This window comes from Terrapene carolina, unplaced genomic scaffold (genome assembly GCF_002925995.2).
Source record: "Terrapene carolina triunguis isolate 2854851 unplaced genomic scaffold, T_m_triunguis-2.0 Scaffold165, whole genome shotgun sequence".
Classification (NCBI taxonomy): domain Eukaryota; kingdom Metazoa; phylum Chordata; order Testudines; family Emydidae; genus Terrapene; species Terrapene triunguis.
The window spans coordinates 1042015-1064530 of record NW_020664516.1 but is presented as its reverse complement, the minus strand read 5'-3'; the positions used below and the strand labels follow the sequence as shown (position 1 = coordinate 1064530).

Below are 22516 nucleotides of genomic sequence, written 5' to 3'. Positions count from 1 at the left end.
GAGTGAAGCCAGAGGGTGGGAGGGTGATCTGGTCCATGGCAATTTCAGTGTGTTATTCGGGGGGGGAAGGGAGAGGGAAAGGTCTCTCACAGTCAGTGTCTTCAGGTTGGAGCATTCACAGGGAAAGCCTGGGAATAAGGTCGATTAATATTAATGCTCATTAGTTCTATGCCTCATCTGCATAACATGCTGAGAGTACAATCCCTCCTGTCTGCCTGTCACACTGCATCTGGCAAACAGCATCAAGCCAGTGAAACAGCTTTTGCTGTTAACTGGCAAAACAAGCAGCCTGTTTGCATCCTGTCCAGTTCCATTTGCTGCTGTGCTCCTCTCCATGCCCTGACCTTACGTTAGCCATTCCAGGAGCTGTGCAGAGATGACATTTCTCCACCCGAGAACGTGTGCTTTCCCCGAGTATCGGCATTGTAAATCAGACAGACTGGAGGAAGCGTCTTCGGCTAGAACTCTCAGGGAGGAGGACGTGCTATTTTCATAATCCCAGTGACCTGTCCAGCTGGGACCTGAGCCCCCCATTAGAGAGTCAAAGAAACTGAAACACTCCTCCAGAACGCCTTGAGTGTACTGTTCCATTTGGCCACTTCTGTTACATACAAAGGTTTATAACGTAGCCATATCCTCTTGCCACCTCTGCAGAAAATAAACTCTGCCTCCTGGCTGAAGCCCTGATGTTGGTTCATTCCCCTCATATCCCCACCTCTCCTGATTTACACCTGCCAGCTCTGGGCCACGTGTAGCTGTCACCTTCCTTTTGGAAAGGGTCAATGCTGCTCCTTCAGCAGCTGGAAGGAGTCACTGTTGAGATGTAAAAACTGTTTCTCCCAGGCCTTGAAATGACAATGCAAAACAGTTCCCCCCACTTGAGGTCCCCAACTGGACATTTTCTAGTACCAACTGGAATGTCCAGAATTAGTGACATGTATCTCTTCCCCCCAGATGGTGCTGAGACATTAGCTCCCAAGTCATTCCTGACAGAAAGGTCACAATGAAAGGTTACAGGAAGCATGGAAGACCAAGGAAGGTTGCCAAGAGAGAGAGCTTCAACGAAAAGGAAAGAATGAGTTTAAACTTACAGGAAGGTGCAAAAGGGAAGAAGTAGGCCGAGTACTGGACTGCCAGGCCCACCTGTCTGGCAGGAATACTATCCCTTTGCTAGGGCCTTCCCAGAAGATCTCAATCCATCTGTGACCATCAATTGTTCTCCTCCCAGCTTGTGGCTCTGTCCCCCTTCTCCAAGTCCCTCCACCCCAAACATACACGTCTCTTGCTTGCTTTTACCCTTCATGTTTTGTCCTCTCTACCTATCCAATCTTCTCCTTTATCACAAGGCTGACTCCTGCCTTCGCTCTGCCAACGATGCTGTCCTCAATTGACTCAATTCCCCAAACCACCCCGCATCAGTGAGAAAAGCTGCTGGTCAATCTAGGAAGCCATCTCCCTAATCCTCCTTCAGATCCCTCCTTGTAACTCTCCTCTTCTGCAGTGCAGACCAAAAACTGCACTCTGGTAACTGCTAGACAGGCAGCAAGCTGCGATTACTGCTCCTGATCAGCTAAAAATTGCACTAATCATATCGTTACCCAGTCTCCGCCTGCCTGGCTCATCCATCTTTTGTGTCTTGTCTTACGCTGAGTAAGTGCTATAATAGCCCCATTTTTCTGACGGGGAAACCAACCCTCAGAGAGGTTACCCCAGTGACTTGCCTAATGTCACAGAGCAATCCAGGGCTGGGAACAGAACCTAGGGCTTTTGAGTTCCAGTCCTATACCTTCATCACAGGTACCTGCCTCCTTTCTTACAGCAGTACTATATAACTACCAGCATAAAGGAAGACCCTGCCTTCTAGGTATAGAGTGAAATTACAATATTTCAGTTAGATACAAGCAGCATTCAAAACAGGCTGAGTGTCAGGGGCCTTCAGACTGTATTATCAGCACAAACAGGTACCAAGACACACTTAGGTGGGAACAGAATAGTAGCTGGCTATTCCCTGGAACATTTGTGAGCCCACCTGGGAGAGCTGCGATATTCCTGTTCACTAGAGAAGGGACCTACAGCTTCAGTGTGTGCCAAGAAACAGCGCACTACTCCCTTTCTGGGTCAGTCTCCAGCGCACACAACACAGATCCTGGATTCTCAGCCCATCATTCAGATAAGAGACAAGCGATGTTTAGACTTCATTAGGATGCATCCCCAGAGGCTTAGCTGTCCCTGGCCTGCTGAAGGTGCTCTTGTTTTCCTCTGACATCCGCTCCGTGCAGAAATGCATGTTCCACACCTTCCTGTCACAGTCACGCTGCCCATCTCCAGTGAAGAGCTTTGCCACGGTTGATAGGCTGCTTGCGCTTGTGATCACTTGGTGCTGTGAAATGTGTTTTCCCCAGCTCAAAGCACTGACTAATGGATGCTTCTCCTCTTGACCTTGTGATTCCTTCTCAAACAGCAACAGGTAGACACCAGTCACCATTAGTCTTTCTGGGTGAGACTTCTGTTCCATTTTCCCAGAGAAACATCACATGTTCTGCCAGCCTTTGTGAAGGGAGAGGTAGCGGCTGCTACTATTCTCTTCTGCCTTTAGCCAGGGTTTCTGCTAATCCACCACTGCGCCAAGCATCCTTTTGCTTACCTCCTCTATACACCCCATATTCCCCCTCTGTGTGAGCCCAGAGAAGTGTTGGGACTTGAAGTGACAGTCAGAAGTCACAGCTGCAGCCTTTCCCACACACTGCTCACTCCTGCACTCAAGTCACATTCACGATGCCACCGTATTCCACTGGCTCAGCAGTAGGACGCCCCGGATCAGCCTCACCCGTCTCCTAAAACGGCAGGCAGTGATGCTGATGACCCAGACCACAGAACTCTCTAGTCTGCTGAGAGAAGAACTCTTGCCTGACAGGAATCCACAACAAAAGAATCGGGAGGCTCAAGCTGGGATCATTTTGAATGAGCTACCACAAACGCCAGAAGCCCTACTTATGGCCCACATCATTTTTAAATATAAAGCATCATTTGTGTGGCATCACAGCTGGTCAGGTTGGGAAAGAGCTTCAAGGCAAAAACAGGCCAGAACAAAATCCCCAGAGAGCCACTCAAACACACCATCTCCGCCGTAGCCGGGGCTGCAGTGGCCTGAACGCAATGGCTCCAACTGCCATCTCTGAATGCCACAGGGCAAGTTTTAAACAGATTCTTCCACTTGGCCCGAGGGAAATGGCTCTGGATTGCTGCCCCCCAGAGAAGGATGGCAAAGTGACCAGACTAGAAACTGAGTGGACAGTGAAAGGCTAACACTAGCAATGCACCCGGGTTTCCACACAAAAAGGCCTGTGACTGGGCCACATTTCCCATCAAACCCTCTGTGATAAATGAAGGGGGGGAGGGGAACTCCCTTTTATGGACACCCAGCCAGCCAGTTAGCTACAAAATCCCTGTTAGTAGCTGTTCTCTACTTGCTTTACCTGTAAAGGGTTAAAAAAAACCATAGGTAAAAGGAAGGGAGTGGGCACCTGACCAAAAGAGCCAATGGGAAGGCTAGAACTTTTTAAAATTGGGAAAAAACTCTCTCTGTGTCTGTCTGTTGTTCTCCAGAGAGAGGAGAGACAGAGCAGCAATGCTGTAAGAAGCTTTAAACCAGGTATGAAAAAAATCATGAAATCATACCTCGAAACTACTTATCTGAAACCTCAGATATGTAAGTAGATCAGGGAATGTCTAGGAAGACGTGATTAGATTTATCTCTTTATGGCTTGTGGACTCCTCTGTGCTAACCCCAGGTGCTTTTGTTTTGCTTATAACCTTTAAGCTGGACCTCAAGAAAACCATTCTTGATGCTTAATTATTATATTTGCTCTTTTTAAAAACTAGCAATAGCCTACATTCCAGATGTACACCTCTACCTCAATATAACACTGTCCTCGGGAGCCAAAAAAATCTTACCGCGTTATATCGAACTTGCTTTGATCCGCTGGAGTGCGCAGCCCTGCCCCCATGGAGCGCTGCTTTACCGCGTTATATCCGAATTAGTGTTATATCGGGGTAGAGGTATATTTTCTTTCTTTTTGTTCTTTAATAAAACTTACCATTTTTAAGAACAGGATTGGGTTTTTGTGTCCTAAGAGGTTTGTGCATATGTTGTTTAATTAGCTGGTGGCAACAGATGATTTCCTTTATTTTCTTTCTCAGCTCTTCCCCGGGGGTGGGGGTGAAAGGGCTTGAGGGTACCCCACAGGAAGGAATTCCCAAGTGCTCCTTCCTGGGTTCTCAAAGGGGGGTGGGGGTGGGGTTTGCACTTGGGTGGTGGCAGCATCTACTCATCCAAGGTCAGAGAAAAGCTGTAACCTTGGGAGTTTAATACAAGCCTGGAGTGGCCAGTATTAATTTTTAGAAACCTTGCGGGCCCCCACCTTCTGCACTCAAAGTGCCAGAGTGGGGAATCAGCCTTGAAACCCTCCCTCAACCCCAATCAGAAATACTGACTACAAATTCTAGCCCAACTTGGGCTCTGCGCCTGACCTGACTGCTTGCTGTTTTCCAATAAAAATCCCGTTCCCATGAGTTCGACATCCCTCAGGCTCTGCTGCGTAACAGCCTCAGGGCTGTGACACAAAATCCACCCGCAGGATCATGACTCGGATGTACCCGCAATGCAGCTCCTTCCTCCCCGCACCCGTCTCAGCAACTGCAGCAGCAATCATGCTTGCCTGAACCCCACATAGGTCCTGCACTCCCCCTTTACCATCTTCCCCCTCTTTTTACCCAATCGCTCACTCTGTACAACTTCTGTCCTGGCAGGGGGTTTATTTGGGGTTTTTTGCACCAGCCTCTTTAGCTTGAAGGAAACTAGGATCAACACAGCTATGAGAGAAGCAAAGGAAACAGGGAGCGTTTGTCCCCAGCCAAATCAAATGTGTTACAGTTCAGGAAGTTAGAGGAATTCACCGAAGTAAGCTAAACACTTTCCTCTGACAAATCAAATGACAGGGAATCACACTTACTGTGGAAGGGGGAGAGCTCATCTGATCAAGCTGGAGGATTGCATGATGGGCCTGTTGTCTCTATGGGCAGCATATTCAGGAGGAAGATGGCTGTAACTTGTGCCATCTTATACACATTGGGTGCAACTCTGAACTCCTGGAAGCTGCCAACATGATATTCAGTGGGGCAAAACCTGAATGTCCTTAGCGGGAACGTAAGGAGTCAACTAAAAGGGTATTTTGGATCATTCCACAGCCAAGACAATGTTAAAGTAGAATTTGTAATGTTTTGCAAATGCATAGAACTCTAGGGGTTTTAGTCCATGGAGTGAGACTCACAAAGACAGAAGTCCCTTTAAAAACAAAGGGCTTTGTGACTCACTGGTGATGGTTTTGTAGTTTGTTGGGTAATATACAACCCAAACTTTCTGTGATTACATTTCCCTGCTGCCCAAACTCTAAATTCCCTACCTATCTCACCTATGGCTGTGCAGGGGCACAGGGAGAGACAGCAGCTGAAGGGCCTGGGGACAGGTCTGTAATTTAGTTAAGCACATGTGGCAGCTGCAGTCACAGAAACAGTTACTTGCACTGGAAACGTTTATGGCTTTGGGGAATCTCACAGCTCCTGCTGGCCACTGTGTGTTCTTATTTCTCTCTAAAGCCTTCCTCCCAATTGCAGATCTGAGTTACATCATATGTGACAGAGTTTGAGAGTCCTAAGTGATTGTAGGCTAGGGTGGCCCATCCTCAGGATACCCTCCTTTGCCTACCTAAGCTGTGGCCATTCTTTGTGTAGAAGCAGGTGTTGTTGATGAGGTTGACGCAGCAGCCAATCACATCTCCAGTAGTGAAGGTGGGGCCATAGGGCTGCCCTGTCCCAGAAGAACAGAAGGAATGCCCATCGTCACCGTGGTAACCATACGAATGTTTATCCCAACCTGGAGAAGGAAAAAGAACAGATCAGTAATGAGGCAGGTTTCCAAGGAGCTGTATGCCGTTATTGGAGCTGAGTGGGAAATAGTTTTCCCGTCCCAGGAAAATTTTCAAGATTCTGAATATTTTTCCTGTCCCAAGGAGGGATGAAAACTTTAAATCTCTAAAATTTTCACAAATCAACAATCCAAAAAACATTTCAGCTAGGGTCAATCCAAACATCGGATTCCAATCCCAACCTTTCAGTTAAAAATTATTATTATTATTATTATTTTTACTATCATTAGCTTAAATTTCAAAACAAAGTAATTTTGAACCAAACAAATTTGAGACAAAAAAAATCAAAGTGCTGAAATGGGCAATTTTGACCATTTCAAAAATTTCTGCGGAAAGATTGGTGAGGAGTTTTTTTTTTTTTTTAATTATTAAAGAAAATAGGCTCCCGCAAACAGTTTCAGTTTTGATGAATCAGCGTTTTCCAACTAACATTTCCTAGAAAATACTAGTGCTGGTCAAAAGTCTAATACCGTTACTGTACTTGGGGGGGGGGGGGGGGAGAAGAGAGACGAGACACACACCAGAGCAGCTACAGGCATTGCTACAGTTTCACATTTAAGCTTCTAGCTCAGGGGTCTCAAACTCAAATGCCCACGAGGGCGACATGAGGACTAGTTCATTGGCCCGAGGGCCGCATTACTGACCCCTCCCCCCCCCCCCCGCCCTTGGCCCCCCCCCCACTCTGCCCCTTCCATGAGGCCCCACCCCTGCCCCGCCTCTTCCCACCCCTTCCCTGCCCCCATTCCAACCCCTTCCCTGAAATCCCCACCCCAACTCTGCCCCCTCCCTGCCCCCAGGGGGTGCAGGAGGGGTGGGGGGTGTGGCGGGGGCTCAGGGAAGGGAGTTGGGGTGTGGGGTGCAGGAGAGGTGAGTGGTACAGCGGGGGTCAGGGTGCAAGGTGCGGGGGTCAGGGTGCAGGGTGCGGCAGGGGGCTCAGGGCAGGGGGTTGGGGTGCAAGAGGAGTGCGGGGTGCGGCAGGGGGCTCAGGGCAGTGGGTTGGGATGCAGGAGGGGTGCGGGGTGAGGCAGGGGGTTCAGGAGGGGTGCAGGGTACGGCAGGGGGTCGGGGTGCGGCAGGGGGCTCAGGGCAGTGGGTTGGGATGCAGGAGGGGTGCAGGGTGAGGCAGGGGGTCGGGGTGCAGGGGGCTCAGGGCAGGGGGTTCGGCTGCAGGATGGGTTCGGGGGGCAGGATCTGGCACGGTGCGTACTGGGGGCAGGGCAGGCTCCCTGCCTGCCTGTCTGCCCTGCCCACTCCGGGAAGAGGCTGGAACGTGGGGAAGGGGGGGCGCAGGGGTGTGTGTTGCTGTTGCTTCAGGCAGCGGCCCCAGCAGCTCTAACTCATAGACTCATAGACTTAAAGGTCAGAAGGGACCATTATGGTCATCTAGTCTGACCTCCCGCATGATGCAGGCCACAAAAGCTGACCCACCCACTTTCCCTTAACTCAGCTGTTGAAGTCTCCAGATCGTGATTTAAAGACTTCAAGTCGCAGAGAATCCTCCAGCTTGCGACCCCTGCCCAATGCTGCGGAGGAAGGCGAAAAACCTCCAGGGCCTCTGCCAATCTACCCTGGAGGAAAATTCCTTCCCGACCCCAAATATGGCGATCAGTAGAACCCCGAGCATACAGGCAAGATTCTCTAGCCAGACCCACATTTTACCAGCGATGGCACTTTATTACCTAATTGACTAAAATCACGTTATCCCATTAAACCATTCCCTCCATAAACTTATCTAGCCTAATCTTGAAGCCAGAGAGGTCTTTCGCCTAACAGCAACACACAGCCCCTCCGCCCCCCTTTCCCACGTTCCAGCCTCTTCCCGGAGCGGCGCAGGGCAGGGCAGGCAGGGAGCCTGCCCTGTCCCCCGTGCACGACTGGCTGGAGCCGCTCTAGGTAAACACTGGGGGAGGGCGGGGGGGGGCTGCGAGGGGCTCGCAGGCCGCAGAAAATAACCCCGCGGGCCGCGTGTTTGAGACCCCTGTTCTAGCCCTTGTGGTTGCAAAGCAAACCTTGCACTCCTGAGGCAACAACGCTTCTAGACCATAAGACAGCGGGAAACTGTAGCTCCAATGGGTGGAAACGGACTCCATCTTAATGGGTGTTAATTCAGAAACCTAATGATGATTTAATTTAGGTAAATTTTGCTGCTGATCATTGAAGCAGAAATAGCCAGGAACTCTGGGACTGGGTGTTAGCTTTGCTGCCCAATTTCCTTCCCCACTGTATGACCCCAGGCCTGACACTAACAGAGCACCTCTCTGGGGAGAGCTGTGTGCAGGCTAGGGTGAATCCTGCACCTCCTACAGGATTCCATCCTTCCTTCCTCAGGGGTCAGAACAGCTGAACACACTTTATCGTATGATCGAGACTGGCTCATCCCTATGAAACAGCACTCTAGTGCCACCTCCGTAGTACAACCCCAACTCATACAATGATTTGAACCTGCTACTTCATGCAGCTCCCCCCTCCTAATGCACAGGCCTCAAGGTCAGGTGCTCTCTAGACGGTGGAGAAAGTTATGGCTGTTTGACTCGTAGGCAGTGCAGTCAAGCTGCACATAAATAGTCTATCCCACTCTCTCAGCTGCGCCTGCCCGGATGGCTAAGCATGCTGCATCCGTACTCTGAGCCCCCATCAGCTCTGGAAGGGAGCCTGGCACCAAAACCCAAGTCCCGATGTGGTAACAGAACTACTGAGGAGGGATGATCAAAATTTTTCCATCAAAATTGGTTTTCAATAGAAAATTGGATTTTTTACTAAATCCAAAAAATTATTTTTTTGTCCAAACCCTAAAATACCTCTGAGTTGCCTCCTGTGAGTTGTAGTTTGGGTACCTCATGGTCCCATTCTCCTCTAGGGGCAGTCTCCCTAGCCACACTTCATTTGCCATTATGCACTGCCTCCACCACGAGGGGCACCAGGGAGTGTCACAGGAGGTGTAGTTCGACCAGACAGGTGGCCTACAGAGGAGAATTAGACAGTGATGCACCTGAACTATAACTCCCATGAGACACCACGAGTTTTCAGCCAAAATATTTCAGGTTTTGATTTTTTTGCCAAGTGCTCAATTTCTGAGATTTTTATTTTCAGCCTGCTCTACTGCTGAGGCAACAGGTCACCAACTGTTAAACTCCTCCATCAACACCCAGGCTCAGCTGTTTCGTCAGTACAGCTCTGTATTGCCAAACGGATGCAGAAACCCGCTGCGCAGCCTCCAAAACGTACCCTAGTGGATGGAGAACAGGCAAAGATTCAGAGGCCAGGAATGACCACTGTGATCATCTAGTCTGACCTCCTGTATAGCACAGGCCAGAGACCTGCCCCCAAATTATTCCTAGAGCAGATCTGTTAGAAAAACCTCCCATCTTGTCAGTGATGGAGAATCCACCACAACCCTTAGTAAGTTGCTCCAATGGTTTATAACTCTGTTAGAAATTTACACCTTATTTCCATTCTGAATTTGTCTAGCTTCAGCTTCCAGCCCCTGGATTGTGTTATATCATATAATAGAGCCTATTAAATATTTGTTCCCCATGCAGGTACTTACAGACTGGAATCAAGTCATCCCTTAACCTTCTCTTTGTTAAACTAAATAGACGGAGCTCCTTGAGTCTATCACTATATGTTTTCTATTCTTTAATCATTCTTGTGGCTCTTCTCTGAATCCCCTCCAATACGTCAACATCCTTCTTGAATTGTGAACATCTGAACTGGACACAGGATTCCAGTCACACCAGTGCCAAACGCAGACATAAAATAACCTCTCTGCTCTTACTCATGATTCCCGTTTATGCATCCGAGGATTGCGTTAGCCCTTTTGGCTAAAGCACAACCCTGAAATGTTTTTCAGAGTCACTCCCTCCCAGGCTAGAATCCCCGGTGCTGTAAGTATGGCCTACATTCTGTGTTCCCAGGTGTATATACATTTACATTTCGCCATATTAAAACATCTTGTTTGCTTGAGCCCAGCTAACCGAGCGATCCACATTGCTCTGTATCAGTGACCTGTCCTCTTCATTAGTTACCACTCCACCAATTTTTGTGACATCTGCAAACTTTGATGGTTTTGTGTTTTCCTCCAGGTCATTGATCAAAATGTTAAATAGCGTCAGGCCAAGAACCCACTAGAAACACACCCGCTCAAGGAGGATTCCCAGTTTACAATTACATTTTGAGACCTAACAGCATCTTGGAAGGGGACATGACCATGCAGGAATGCACAATACATCAGGAAGAGGTTTGTATGTGAAGGAGGGGTGGCGGGACGGTGTGCATGGCACACAAATACTGCCCAGTGCACAGTGCTTAAATGGCTTTAATTACAAGACGAAAATGCCAGCAAAACCAATTAGCGCCAGTCAAAGAACACTAACTGTTTTCATAATTGGTTCCTTGTGTTTTGAAATGCAAAATGCCACTGCAAAGTCTGCCTGGGCTGCTCAGAACTACTCTCTGCAGAGGAGACTAAGCCATCAGCTAAAAGCTAAAGTGACTTCCAGGCAACACCTTGGTCTCTCTTTTCAGGTTGGGTTTCTTTAACAAGCAGCATAAGGGAAACAGGAAAATAAAATTCAGCATGGAAGGCCCCTCCGTGGTTCTGTGAGTACCACCCAAGCACCATCCCACCCGAGCAAAGGCCTATCTCCCTGTGAGCTCAAAGGGGATTTATGTTTTGTTTCTCAGACCAGCTAAGCACCACAGTGAAGCATGAAAAATGGGTCCAATTCTTCACAATTTAAAGAAGCTGTAGCTTATGTAATGCTTCAAAGGTCAGTAAATCACCCCAGTTGCTCTCGGAGTGAGAAACAGCACTGGATGCCATTTTCTTGTGCATGCTGGAATCTGGCTTTCCTGGGCATTCTGCCCTGGGGTGCGCTGCCCCCACAGTATCGCTCAGACTCTCCCTCCCTCCCTCCTCTCCTGTAGCACCCAACAGGACCCGCGACAAGGATAACACCACCCTAGCTGAAGTGCTCTGCAGCCCGTCAGGACTGAGGCACTCCCTCCACTCTGCACTCCCACCCTCTGCACTAGGGGAAAGGGACATGTCTGCATAGAAAATGCACACCCTCCTCCAGGGGGCAGTAGAACAGCACTGATGCTGGACTACACAGCCTGCTCCAGACTTGGTCCTAGCTGGAGCTTAAACCCCTTTAAAAGGGCAAAGCCTTGAGAGTAGCCAATGAGCTGCCCAGGAGGTAACGGGGGAAGGAGAAGGTGGCTGCAGGAGAATGACAATCCAAACCACAACCATCATGAGAAGAACAAGTGTTGAAAAGCCTGAGCCAAAAGAACAGCCTCAATCTAGCAAGACAGGGCTGGATCCTCAGCCAGAAATTTAGCAGTAAGCTGTTCCGAATGCTTCTGAGACAGAAGCCACTTGTAGCAAACAAACCTTTCACACCACAAAAGTGACATTCAGGGGACCAAGGACCCTCTGGAGATTGGAGCCAGGGTCTGGGAAAGGTGTGCAAGATAGAACTGCAGAGGCTCAGAGGGCAGATGGGTTAGAGGTAGAGAGTACTTCCTGCAACAAGGCAATGGAAGATTTCAAATAGTGCTAATTGTTATTTATTATCAGTATTACTGTAGCTCCCAGGAGCCCCAGTCCTGGACCTGAACCCCATTGTGCTGGGTACTGTACAGACAGAGCAAAAAGACAGGTCCTACCCGCCCCCCGGCCAGTGGCAAATTTTCCTTGTGTAAATATAAGACAAGAGACAACAGATGGATACAGACAGACCAGTGGAAGAGTACGAGGAAACAATGAGACAACTGGGGTGGCCAGTCCCTGGGAGAGTTGGGGATACGATGTTTCTGCCCTTGAGGCTTTCTGGAGTGTTACATGCTGTGACACCGAGCCAGCAAGGGTTAAGCAACCAGCAGCCTAAGAGACCTAAAACCAACCTTTATGGACATATTAGAGATGGTAATCAGGGCCATTCCTTGTAGATAGCTATCAAAGCCCTGTGAAAGTAGACTAAATGCTTTGAAATGGAAACTTCTATTGTTAGTGAATTAGAAGAAGATACTAATTATATTTGTCTGTGTTTACCTATATCTTGTTAGATGTTAACTATGTAACCAGATTAGCTTGTAGATGCTAAACTTCTGTTCCTGTCTATTACTATGTTGTATTGATTCAGAGATCAAAAAAAGAATATTAACATTTAGATCAGTGGCTCTCAACTTTTCCAGGCTACTGTACCCCTTTCAGGAGTCTGATCTGTCTTGCGTATCCCCAAGTTTCACCTCACTTAAAAACTACTTGCTTCCACAATCAGACATAAAAATACAAAAGTGTCACAGCACACTCTTACTGAAAAACTGCTGACTTTCTCATTTTTACCATATAATTATAAAATAAACCAATTGAAATATAAATATTGTACTTACATTTCAATGTATCATATATAGAGTAGCATATCAAGTCATTTTCTGTATGAAATTTTGGTTTGTACTGACTTCACTGGTGCTTGTTGTAAAACTAGGCAAATATCTAGATGAGTTGATGTACCCCCAGTTGAGAACCACTGATTTAGATGAAACTTGGGTGTAATAACATCATTGTCTATATTTCTCTTTGAAGTTTGTAGTAAACAGTCTATGAACTGCTAGAATGATTAATTATCTTATGCTAATGAATGCAGCTAGTTACCAGTGCGCCTAGGAAATAGAGATGTTACTTCAAAGCAATGATGTGCATTACCTATTCTTCATTCAAGGAATGCCTGCTGCATTCTCCGCTGCCAAGAGGCTATCCCAGCCTGCTAGAGGACTATAAAAATTCTAGGGCCTGATCCTTACCATCTCAGCTCCACTTAAACTTAGTCAGGGGAAGTTTAAGTCGCAAGACTGAGGTCTCCAGGTCCATTCTGAATTACCCTGCTGTTTCCCATGGAAGAACTTAAATTCTTCCCATGGACTGACTATGGGACTATAACCTATGGAATTGATTCTGGATTTTTACAAATCAGCAGCTCATCATCTCTTCTTGGGTCAGTTTCCTAGCACTTTATTCTCGGGCTGTCCATTAATCGCAGTTAACTCATGTGATTAACTCCGAAAAAATTAATCGCAATTAGAATACCAATTGAAATGTATTAAATATTTTTGATGTTTTTCTACATTTTTAAATATATTGATTTCAATTGCAACAGTATACAAACTTGACATTGCTCACTTTATATTATTTTTATTACAGATATTTGCACTGTAAAAATGGCAACCAAAATAAATAGTATTTTTCAATTCACCTCATACAAGTACTATAGTGCAATCTCTTTATCACAGCAGTGGGGAAACTTTTTGGCCCGAGGGCCACATCTGGGTATGGAAATTGTATGGCAGGCCATGAATGCTCATGAAATTGGGGGTTCGGGTACAGGAGGGGATAAGGGCTCTGTGGTGGGGCCAGAAATGAAGAGTTGAGTGTGTGGGATGGGGGTCCGGGCTGGGCAGGCGGTTGGGGTGCAGGGGGGTGAGAGCTCCAGCTGGGACCGTGGGCTCTGGGGTGGGGCTGGGGATGAGGGTTTGGAGTGCAGGAGGGTGCTCCAGGCTGGGACCAAGGGGTTTGGAGGGAAGGAGGGGGGAAATCAGGGCTGGGGCAGGGAGTTGGGGGGTGCAGTCTCCGGGTGGTGCTTACCTCAAGCAGCTCCCAGAAGCAGCAGCATGTCCCCCTTCCACCTCCTACACTGAGGCACAGCCAGGCAGCTCCACACGCTGCCCCGTCCACAGGTGCCGCCCCTGCAGCTCCCATGGGCCGTGGTTCCTGGCCAATGGGAGCTGCAGGGACAGTGTGTGGAGCCCCTTGGCTGCCCCTCCATGTAGGAGCTGGAGGGGGGGGCATGCTGCTGCTTCTGGGAGCTGCACGGCGTCATGGTACACGCGGAGCGGGGCAAGCCCCCAACCCCACTCCCCAGCTGGAGTGGGGAAAGCCCCAGACCCTGCTCCCCAGCTGGAGCTTGAGGGCCAGATTAAAATGTCTGAAGGGCGGGATGTGGCCCCTGGGCCGTAGTTTGCCCATCCCTGCTTTATTATGAAAGTGCAACTTAGAAATGTAGATTTTTTTGTTACATAACTGCACTCAAAAACAAAATAATGTAAAACTTTAGAGCCTATAAGTCCACTCAGTCCTACTTCTTGTTCAGCCAGTTGCTCAGACAAACAAGTTTGTTTACACTTACAGGAGATAATGCTGCCCGTTTCTTATTTACAATGTCACCTGAAAGTGAGAACAGGCGTTCATATGGCACTTTTGTAGCCGGCATTGGAAAGTATTTACGTGACAGTTATGCTAAACATTCATATGCCCCTTCATGCTTCCATACTGATGATGCTCATTAAAAAAATAATGAATTAAATTTGTGACTGAACTCCTTAGGGGAGAACTTTATGTCTCCTACTCTGTTTTACCTGCATTCTGCCACATATTTCATGTTATAGCAGTCTCAGATGATGACCCAGCACATGTTGTTCATTTTAAGAACACTTTCACAGCAGATTTGACAAACCACGAAAGGTACCAATGTGAGATTTCTAAAGATAGCTACAGCACTCGACCCAAGGTTTTAGAATCTGAAGTGCCTTCCAAAATCTGAGAGGGACGAGGTGTGGAGCATACTTTTAGAAGTCTTAAAAGAGTAACTCTCCGATGTGGAAACTACAGAACCCAAACCACCAAAAAAGAAAATCAACCTTTCTGCTGGTGGCATCTGACTCAGGCGATGAAAATTAACATGTGTCCATCCGCACTGCTTTGGATGGTTATCGAGCAGAACCTGTTATCAGCATGGACACATGTCCTCTGGAATGGTGGTTGAAGCATGAAGGGACATATGAATCTTTAGTGCATCTGGCACAAATATCTTGCAATGCCATGCGAATACCTGTTCTCACGTTCAGGTGATATTGTAAACAAGAAGCAGGCAGCATTATCTCCTGCAAATATAAACAAACTTGTTTGTCTGAGCGATTGGCTGAACAAGAAGTTGGACTGAGTGGACTTGTAGGTGCTAAAGTTTTACATTGTTTTGTTTTTGAATGCAGTTTTTTGTACATAATTCTACACTTAAATTCAACTTTCATGATAAATAGTTAATCGCGGGATTAATCGCAATTTTTAATTGCTTGACAGCCCTACTTTAGTCATATCTGTATGTAAAGTGATCTTATAACCATAATAACTCCGTTCTTTTCTTTTTAATAAATCTTAGCTTAGTTAATAAGAATTGGGTGTAAGCATGTATTTGGGTAAAATCTGAAATATCGATTAATGGGTGGGTCATGTTATGAGCCCGATCTCTTGGGATTGGCAGAACTTTATATAGGGTGAATAAGTTTTTAAGTAATCCTCACCATATTTGACTTGGCTGTCTGGGTGGGAGCCAAAGGCTGGATTGCTTAAAGGGACTGTATTTTAGCGTCTTGATAACCAGCACAGTATTATAGAAGTTGTTTTGTGACTGGCTTGGTGAATCCGATTTATAAAAATAAACCACCAGTTTTGGGGATCATCTGCCCCATTCTTTGGGGTTTGCCCTGATTGAGCGACCTCAGCATGCCCCTCTAGCGACCACAGTCCCACACGCTATCCCAGTAATCGCACAACCTCGATAGTGATGGGGGAGAGCACTGCAAGTGATTTTCTGTGGAAGCGGGCTTTGTGCACTGCCAAACGGACCCAGAAACACTCTTCTCTCAAAGTTCTTTTAACACATTAAGCCTCACCCTCCATTTTACAGACCCCTGCTCCATGTCAGCCTCCCCCCGCCACACACACCCCTTCTGATTCAGAAGGGATTGGCATGGCTCCTTCCAGTGCCCCTGAATAAGGCTCTCAGGCTGGCCAGAGGCATTCAAGGTGATCCTCAGCTCTCAACTGCCTCCCATTTGATGAATGCATGGCAAAGCAAGAATTATAATGGGAAGGTCAAGTGCTGGGCCAGCTCTAGAACATACCCCAGTCAATGCTGCCTGTGCTTCGAGCTAGGTCTGAGGCTTAAAGGCACAAAGGACTCTGCAACAGAGCAAGGTCTACAAAAGATGAATAGTTTCCTCTGTCAAACCCTAGTCCCCTGCATCAGAACTGAGGCCTGCTGGCTGTCAGCCCCCTTGGAATACTCCCACACAAACACTGGTTTAAATCCTTCCAACACACAGTGTTCACGCTAAAAATGAGCGGACATGTGAGAAAGCTCACCATTTCCCCTGCAGGGTTTCAGGGCAATTAGCCCTAACAAGAACAACTACATCAGGGCACCCATCCTGGCTGGAACCCGCCACAAAGAAAGCGGGGAAAAAGTCCTCATTGGATTCCTGTCTGCCTGAGATGGACAGCAAAACACTAGAGGATAGAAAGGTGAGAATGAAAACTAACTTCTGAGGAGTTAACAGGGCAGTGATGAGAATAGCAAGGTTTTTGGCATATCTACTCGGAAGCAAGAAGTGAGTTTTACAGCTATCCCAAGCCTAGAGAGAGGAGGGGATGGGTGGAGTCACTGGAGAGGGGTGTGGCCAGTGGGGACATTGTTCTGTGTCCATACAGCACCTAGCACAAAGGGGTGACTCTAGATGGTACAGTAACACGAATGATTAATAATAATAAATGTTAAATAACTATAGGATGCTGAAGAGGGGAGCAAGTGGAGTTGTGAACCACTAGAGGGATTTTAGTTTGTAGAATACGGAAGGTTCTGGAAAGTGGGCAGGGCATCCGATAACGTGATTCTACACAAAACTGGCTGGATAGTCTTACGCTTTAGCCTTCAGCATTGAGGTCACTAGGGAGCGATTTCACCCTAATTTCAGTCAAGGTGAATGCTGTGACCACAACTGAAACCAGGCCATTAGTGTCTACTGATTACCAATCAAAGCACAAATTTATCTGCTTCAATAGCAAAGATTTAAGAAAACTGGATGCCTAGGATTAGGCTCCTAAATTCATATTTAAGAAACTAAGGAAATAGCCTGGTTTCCAAAAGCCATGAAAATCCATCAGGTCCCATGGTCACTTATCTAGGTGTCTAAACATGGAGTTTGAAGCCTAGCTTTAGTCTCCCATTTTTTAAAATCTTGGCCAGGCCTACGGTTGAAGGAAGTGGTCGAAAACAAGCAATGGAATAATTGACTGCAACAATGAAAATAGGTGCTTCAGAGGCATGAAGCTTTAACCACTGCTAGGAGCCATTCAGTAGCAAGATAGAAAGGATTCATGCTCATCTCCAAAAAATTTAAAAAATGGTTTCTTTGGCTCCTTCAAGATCTAATGCGCCTTGGACTGAATTTTTCTGCTGAAGTGAAAGCAGAATATGGATTAGTTTGATGACCCGGCAAGTGAGATTTTCAATGCAGTCATCAAAACATATCTGCAGTGGTAAATTCAGCCTCTGTTCCAGGCCTCCCAGCGGCTCTTCAGCACCAGCTTCTTTCAGGGACCCTCTTTCTTTGTCCTCCTCACCCAAAACGTATCTAAGAGCAATCTGAGGCTGGGCCCTGGAAAGGTTAGAGAAATTCAACCGGGAAATAAGGGACAACTCAAACAGTGAGGATCAGAAGCCACTTGGAACAAGGTTATTGAGGGAAGTGGTGGGTTCATCCCCACATGCAGTCTCGAATTAGACTGGATGTCTCTAGCTCAACGACAAGTTATCAGGCATGACAGTGTCCACGTTACTAGGGAAGGAATAATCCCCTGCACTCCGGGAAACACTGGGTGAAATGATCTGGCCTGTGTTATGTAAGTGGTCTATGAAAAGAAAAGACGAACTTGATAAAATAAAAGGCTCCAACTTTCTGAACGACGACTTTCAATGAAGCACACAAGCATCAATTTAAAGAAACCACTCAAGCACTCTGCCCCAGATACTCGGCTCGGGGCAGCTCCGAACTCACTACAATGCTGCAGGTGAAGAACTTGAGGGAAACAACTAAAAGAACCAACGCTGACATCCATGCAAGATGGCTGGCTGAAGCTGAGAAGTGACTCAATAATGGCGACTGGCATCCTATAGAGGGGAAAAAAACACATTCCTACTCAATGCTGTTGATTCTATAACTGAACACATGCTGAAGAGACCTCTGCCATGTGCTCAGGCAATAAAAATACAGCGAGAAATGAGCAAACCCCTCAGACAGACATCCGCGGGGTCAGCATCCTGCTTAAACCTTGCTGAGAAAGCAGCACCAGCAAGTAGGCCTAACGCGCACCGTGGGAGATCAAGAGTTCTTCTCCAGCACCCATCGGCCTTACAGCTGGTTGACTGAAGAAGAGGAGGGTGATGGATGCCACAGTTTCCCAGCGATACTTGGTGGTCCTCTCAGGAAGTCTCTGTCTCTCCATCTGCATCCAGCCCCCTCCATCAGCAGGTTGCATTGAGCAGGAGGGTGATGCTGAGCCAAACACCACAACCTGGGCTAGACAGAGAGGCACTAGAGTCACAACAGCGTCTGAAAGAGGTTTCGGAGGGACAAGGCAGATCACAAGCTGCTGATGCAGCTGTTACAGTTGCCGCAGAAATCTGGCGCCATCTAATTAACAATAAAGAACTGGAGCCACACTAGGGAAAAACCGAGAAGAGATTGAGAGAAGCTGTGCAATCTTTCCATTACTTAACCCACCTGACTAAGGCCTGGTCTACACCTAAAATTTAGGTTGACCTAGCTATATTGCTCAGGGCCTGTGAAAAACTTCACACCCTGTGTGATGTAATCAGGTAGACCTAACCCCCACTGTAGACACAGGTAGGTCGTCAGAAGAATTCTTCCATCGACCTAGGTACTACCTGTCGGAGGAGGTAGATTACCTACACTGAGGGATAAACCTCTTCCATCAGTGTAGGAAGTGTTTACATTACGGCGACACATGTTTTGAAAGAATTTCAATGTGTGAACAATGCAGTATTGTTGTAGCTGTGTCGGTCCCAGGATATTAGAGAAACAAGGTGGGTGAGGTAATACCTTTTATTGCACCAACTTCTCTTGGTGAGAGAGAGGCTTTCAAGCTACACAGAGCTCTTCCTCACCTAAGGAAGAGGAAGGTGAAGAAGAGCTCTGTGTAGCTTGAAAGCTTGCCATGGCTACAACTATGCTGCATACAACTTTGACTTGTTCACACACAAAAATTCTTTTAAAATATAAACTAAAAGACAGATCTTGTGGTGGGTTTTTTGTTTTGTATTTTTTAAGACATAGGCCAAACTGGAAATGCCAGTAAGTTAGAGCAGATGAAGAAGGATACAGCATGGGATAAGAGGGAAGGTCCTCTCACTTATCAGTAACTGGTTAAAAGACAGGAAATGAAGAGTAGGAATAAATAGTTTTCACAGAGGAGAGAGGTAAATAGCAGGGCCCCCAAAGATCTGTTCTGGAAGCAGAGCTGTTCAAAATATTCATAAAAGATCTGGAAAAAGGGGTGAACAATGAGATGGCAAAGTTTGCAGATGCTACAAAATGACTTAAGACAGTTAAGTCCAAAGCTGACTGCAAAGAGTTACAAAGGGATCTCACAAAACTGGGTGACTGGGCAGCAAAATGGAGGATGAAATTAAATGTTGATAAATGCGAAGTAATGCACATTGGAAAACAATCCCAACTACACACACAAAATAACAGGGTCTCAGTTGGCTGCTACCACTCAAGGAAGAGATCTTGGAGTCATTGTGGATAGTTCTCTGAAAACATCCACTCAATGTGCAGCAGCCATCAAAAAACTTACCAGAATGTTAGGAACCATTAGGAAAGGGATAGATAATAAGACAGAAAATATCATAATGCCTCTATATAAATCCATGGTATGCCCACACCTTGAATACTGTGTGCAGTTCTGGTTGCCCCATCTCAAAAAAGGTATTAGAAAAGGTACAGCAAAGGGCAACAAAAATGAACAGGGGTATGGAACAGCTTCCCTATGAGGAGAGATTAAAAAGACTGGGACTATTCAGATTGGAAAAGAAAGGACTGAGGCTTGGTCTACACTAGCAGTTTCCGTCAGCATAATGATGTCACTCAGGGATGTGGAAAATCCACACTCCTGCGCAATGCAGTTATAACGACTTAACTCCTTAACGACTATGCCAATGGGAGGGCATAGTCCTGTCGACACAGCTGCCGCCTCTTGGGGATATGGACAACCTACGCCAACAGAAGAAGCCAGTTGCACCCTTTTAAGTGCAGACAAACCCTAAGTATGTGTGTGGGGGTGAGGATATGACAGATCTATAAAATCATGAATGGTGTGAAGAAAGCGAACAGGAAAGTGTTACTTACGCCTTCACTTAATACAAGAGAGGGATCACCCAATGAAATTAACAGGCAGCAGGTTTAAAACAAATAAAAGGAAGTATTTCTTCACACAACACACAGTCAACCTGTGGAACTCATTGCCAGGGGATGTTGTGAAGGCCAGAAGTATAACTGGGTTCAAAAAAGAATTAACAAAGTTCATGGAAGGCAGCCACTGATGGACCTATTAGCCAAGATGGTTAAGCCTCTGACTGCCAGATGCTGGGACTAGACAACAGGGGACGGATCACTCAATAATTGTCCGTTCTGTTCATTCCCTCTGAAGCACCTGGCATTAGCCACTGTTGAAAGACAGGATACTGGGCTAGATGGACCATTGGTCTGACCCGGTGTGGCTGTTCTTATGTCAGAACACAGAATTGTTCTATGTCAGAGGTGGGCAAACTACGGCCCGCGGGACCGTCCTGCCTGGCCCTTGAGCTCCCGGCCAGGGAGGCTAGTCCCTAGTCCCTCCATTGCTGTCCCCCCTCCCCCGCTGTTATGCCGCCGCGCGGGCAGTGCTCTGGGCAGCGGGGCTGCGCGCTCCTGCAGGGCAGCGCGGCAGCGTGTCTGATTCCGTCTGGGCAGCGCGGTGGCCAGTCATGCTGCTCTGAGCCGCATGGTAAGAGGGCCGGGGGGTTGGATATGGGGCAGGGTGTCCCGGGGGACGGGGAGCAGGGGACAGTTGGATGGGGCGGAGGTTCTAGGGGGTGGGGGCAGTCAGGGGACAGGGAACGGTGTGTCGGATAAGTGTGGGAGTCCCGGGGGGCCTGTCAGGGGTGTGGATAGGGGTCGGGGCAGTCAGGGGACAGGGAGCAGGGGGGATTGGATAGGGGGTGGGGTCCCGGGGGGCAGTCAGGGGCGGGGGTCCTGGGAGGGGTCGGATGGGTCGGGAGTCCTGAGGGGGCAGTCAGGGGGCGGGAAGTGGGAGGGGTCGGAGGCCAGGCTGTTTGGGGAGACACAGCCTTCCCTACCTGGCCCTCCATACCGTTTCACAACCCCGATGTGGTCCTTGGGCCAAAAGGTTTGCCCCCCCCCATTCTATGTGGTAGGTGTTCACCCCAAACAGAGATAAACACTAGGGAGAGGGCTGGGAGATGACTTGCTCTGAGTTCTCTCACGCCTTCTGGCACAGGAAGATAAATGCGAGAGCACAGGGCATGCCGTGTGTGTATAAAGTAAATACTCACAGAAATACTGTTAAAAGAAAGTTATTTGGGTTGCAATGCCAAGCAGTCAAAAGTCAGGAAACACTCGGTTCATGGTTGTCTGTGCAACTTTAATTTGGTCAGCTTGCGCATCCAGCCTGTGCAGTGAATGACATGGGTCCTGTGGAAAGACCGAATAACCGGATCATAATGCATACACACCGGGGGCAGAATGAAGGTTACATGGGAAAATTTAAATCTGGCACTTTCTAGTGCTTGACTTTCCAACCTAAATGATGATTTTAATGCAGTTTTTGAAAACGAGTTCCACCAGGTAAAAATGTAGCAATCCCCTGACATCAGGCATCAGGGTTTGACGCTTGAACCTTCAGCACTGACCTCTAAGTACCTGAGCTACAGGACTAATTGCATTAGCTGGCAGTGAGAGAAGGGCTGTTATCCTAGAGCGGGGATGAGCTGCTGGCGCCATATGCTGGGGAGCCTGGCCCAGGCCGCTCCTCCCACCTCTCTGGGAGCTACCACCCCATGTGGGGGCCCCAGAGATGGGGATTGACTGTTACTGCCATGTCCTGAGTCCAAAAGCATAACAGGGAGCTCTGCTCAGCTCCCCCTTCAACTCTTGCTGCCACAGCATCTCTGGCAGCTCCCAGGTGTTCCCCGCATAGTAGTTCCTGCAGCAGGGTGGGCGTTCTGGAACGTCTGTGCGTTCCGTTATTTTAGCAGACTACCAAAAGTTCCCGGACAAATGCAAGTGAGACAAGGGAAAATTATTATTTTACTTATTGATCTCTCAGCCACCCCGGAACAAAACTTAATGGGACAAAGAAAAAGGCACTTCCTGTAGTCCCAGGACTTCTTCCCCGCCAAATTTCAAAGGACTGCTTCCAGCATTGGGGTGTTGGAGCTTCTCCACAAAGACATTAATCAATTATAATGAGAAGTGTCATACCACCTCAGTATAGGAATTGCTACAGCTCCCCCTATAACTCTGTTTCATTCGTGCAGGATCTCTTCTCTCCTCCCAGACACTTTCAGACAGGGCCGGTGCAAGGAAGTTTCGCGCCCTAGGCGAAACTTCCACCT

At 47.6% G+C, this 22516-nt stretch overlaps 1 protein-coding gene across 2 annotated transcripts in view; it reads right to left on the bottom strand.

Moving 5' to 3' along the window:
* LOC112103276 (ran-binding protein 10) overlaps positions 1–22516 on the bottom strand; it is a 142903-nt gene that overhangs the window by 35117 nt on the left and 85270 nt on the right. The window contains exon 4 of one of the 2 annotated variants that reach the window (XM_026653804.1): positions 5765–5932. In XM_026653804.1, the coding sequence (XP_026509589.1) occupies positions 5765–5932 (168 nt within the window). Of the gene's footprint in view, positions 1–5764; positions 5933–22516 lie in introns of those variants that run through there. The other variant, XM_026653805.1, reaches the window with a different exon arrangement.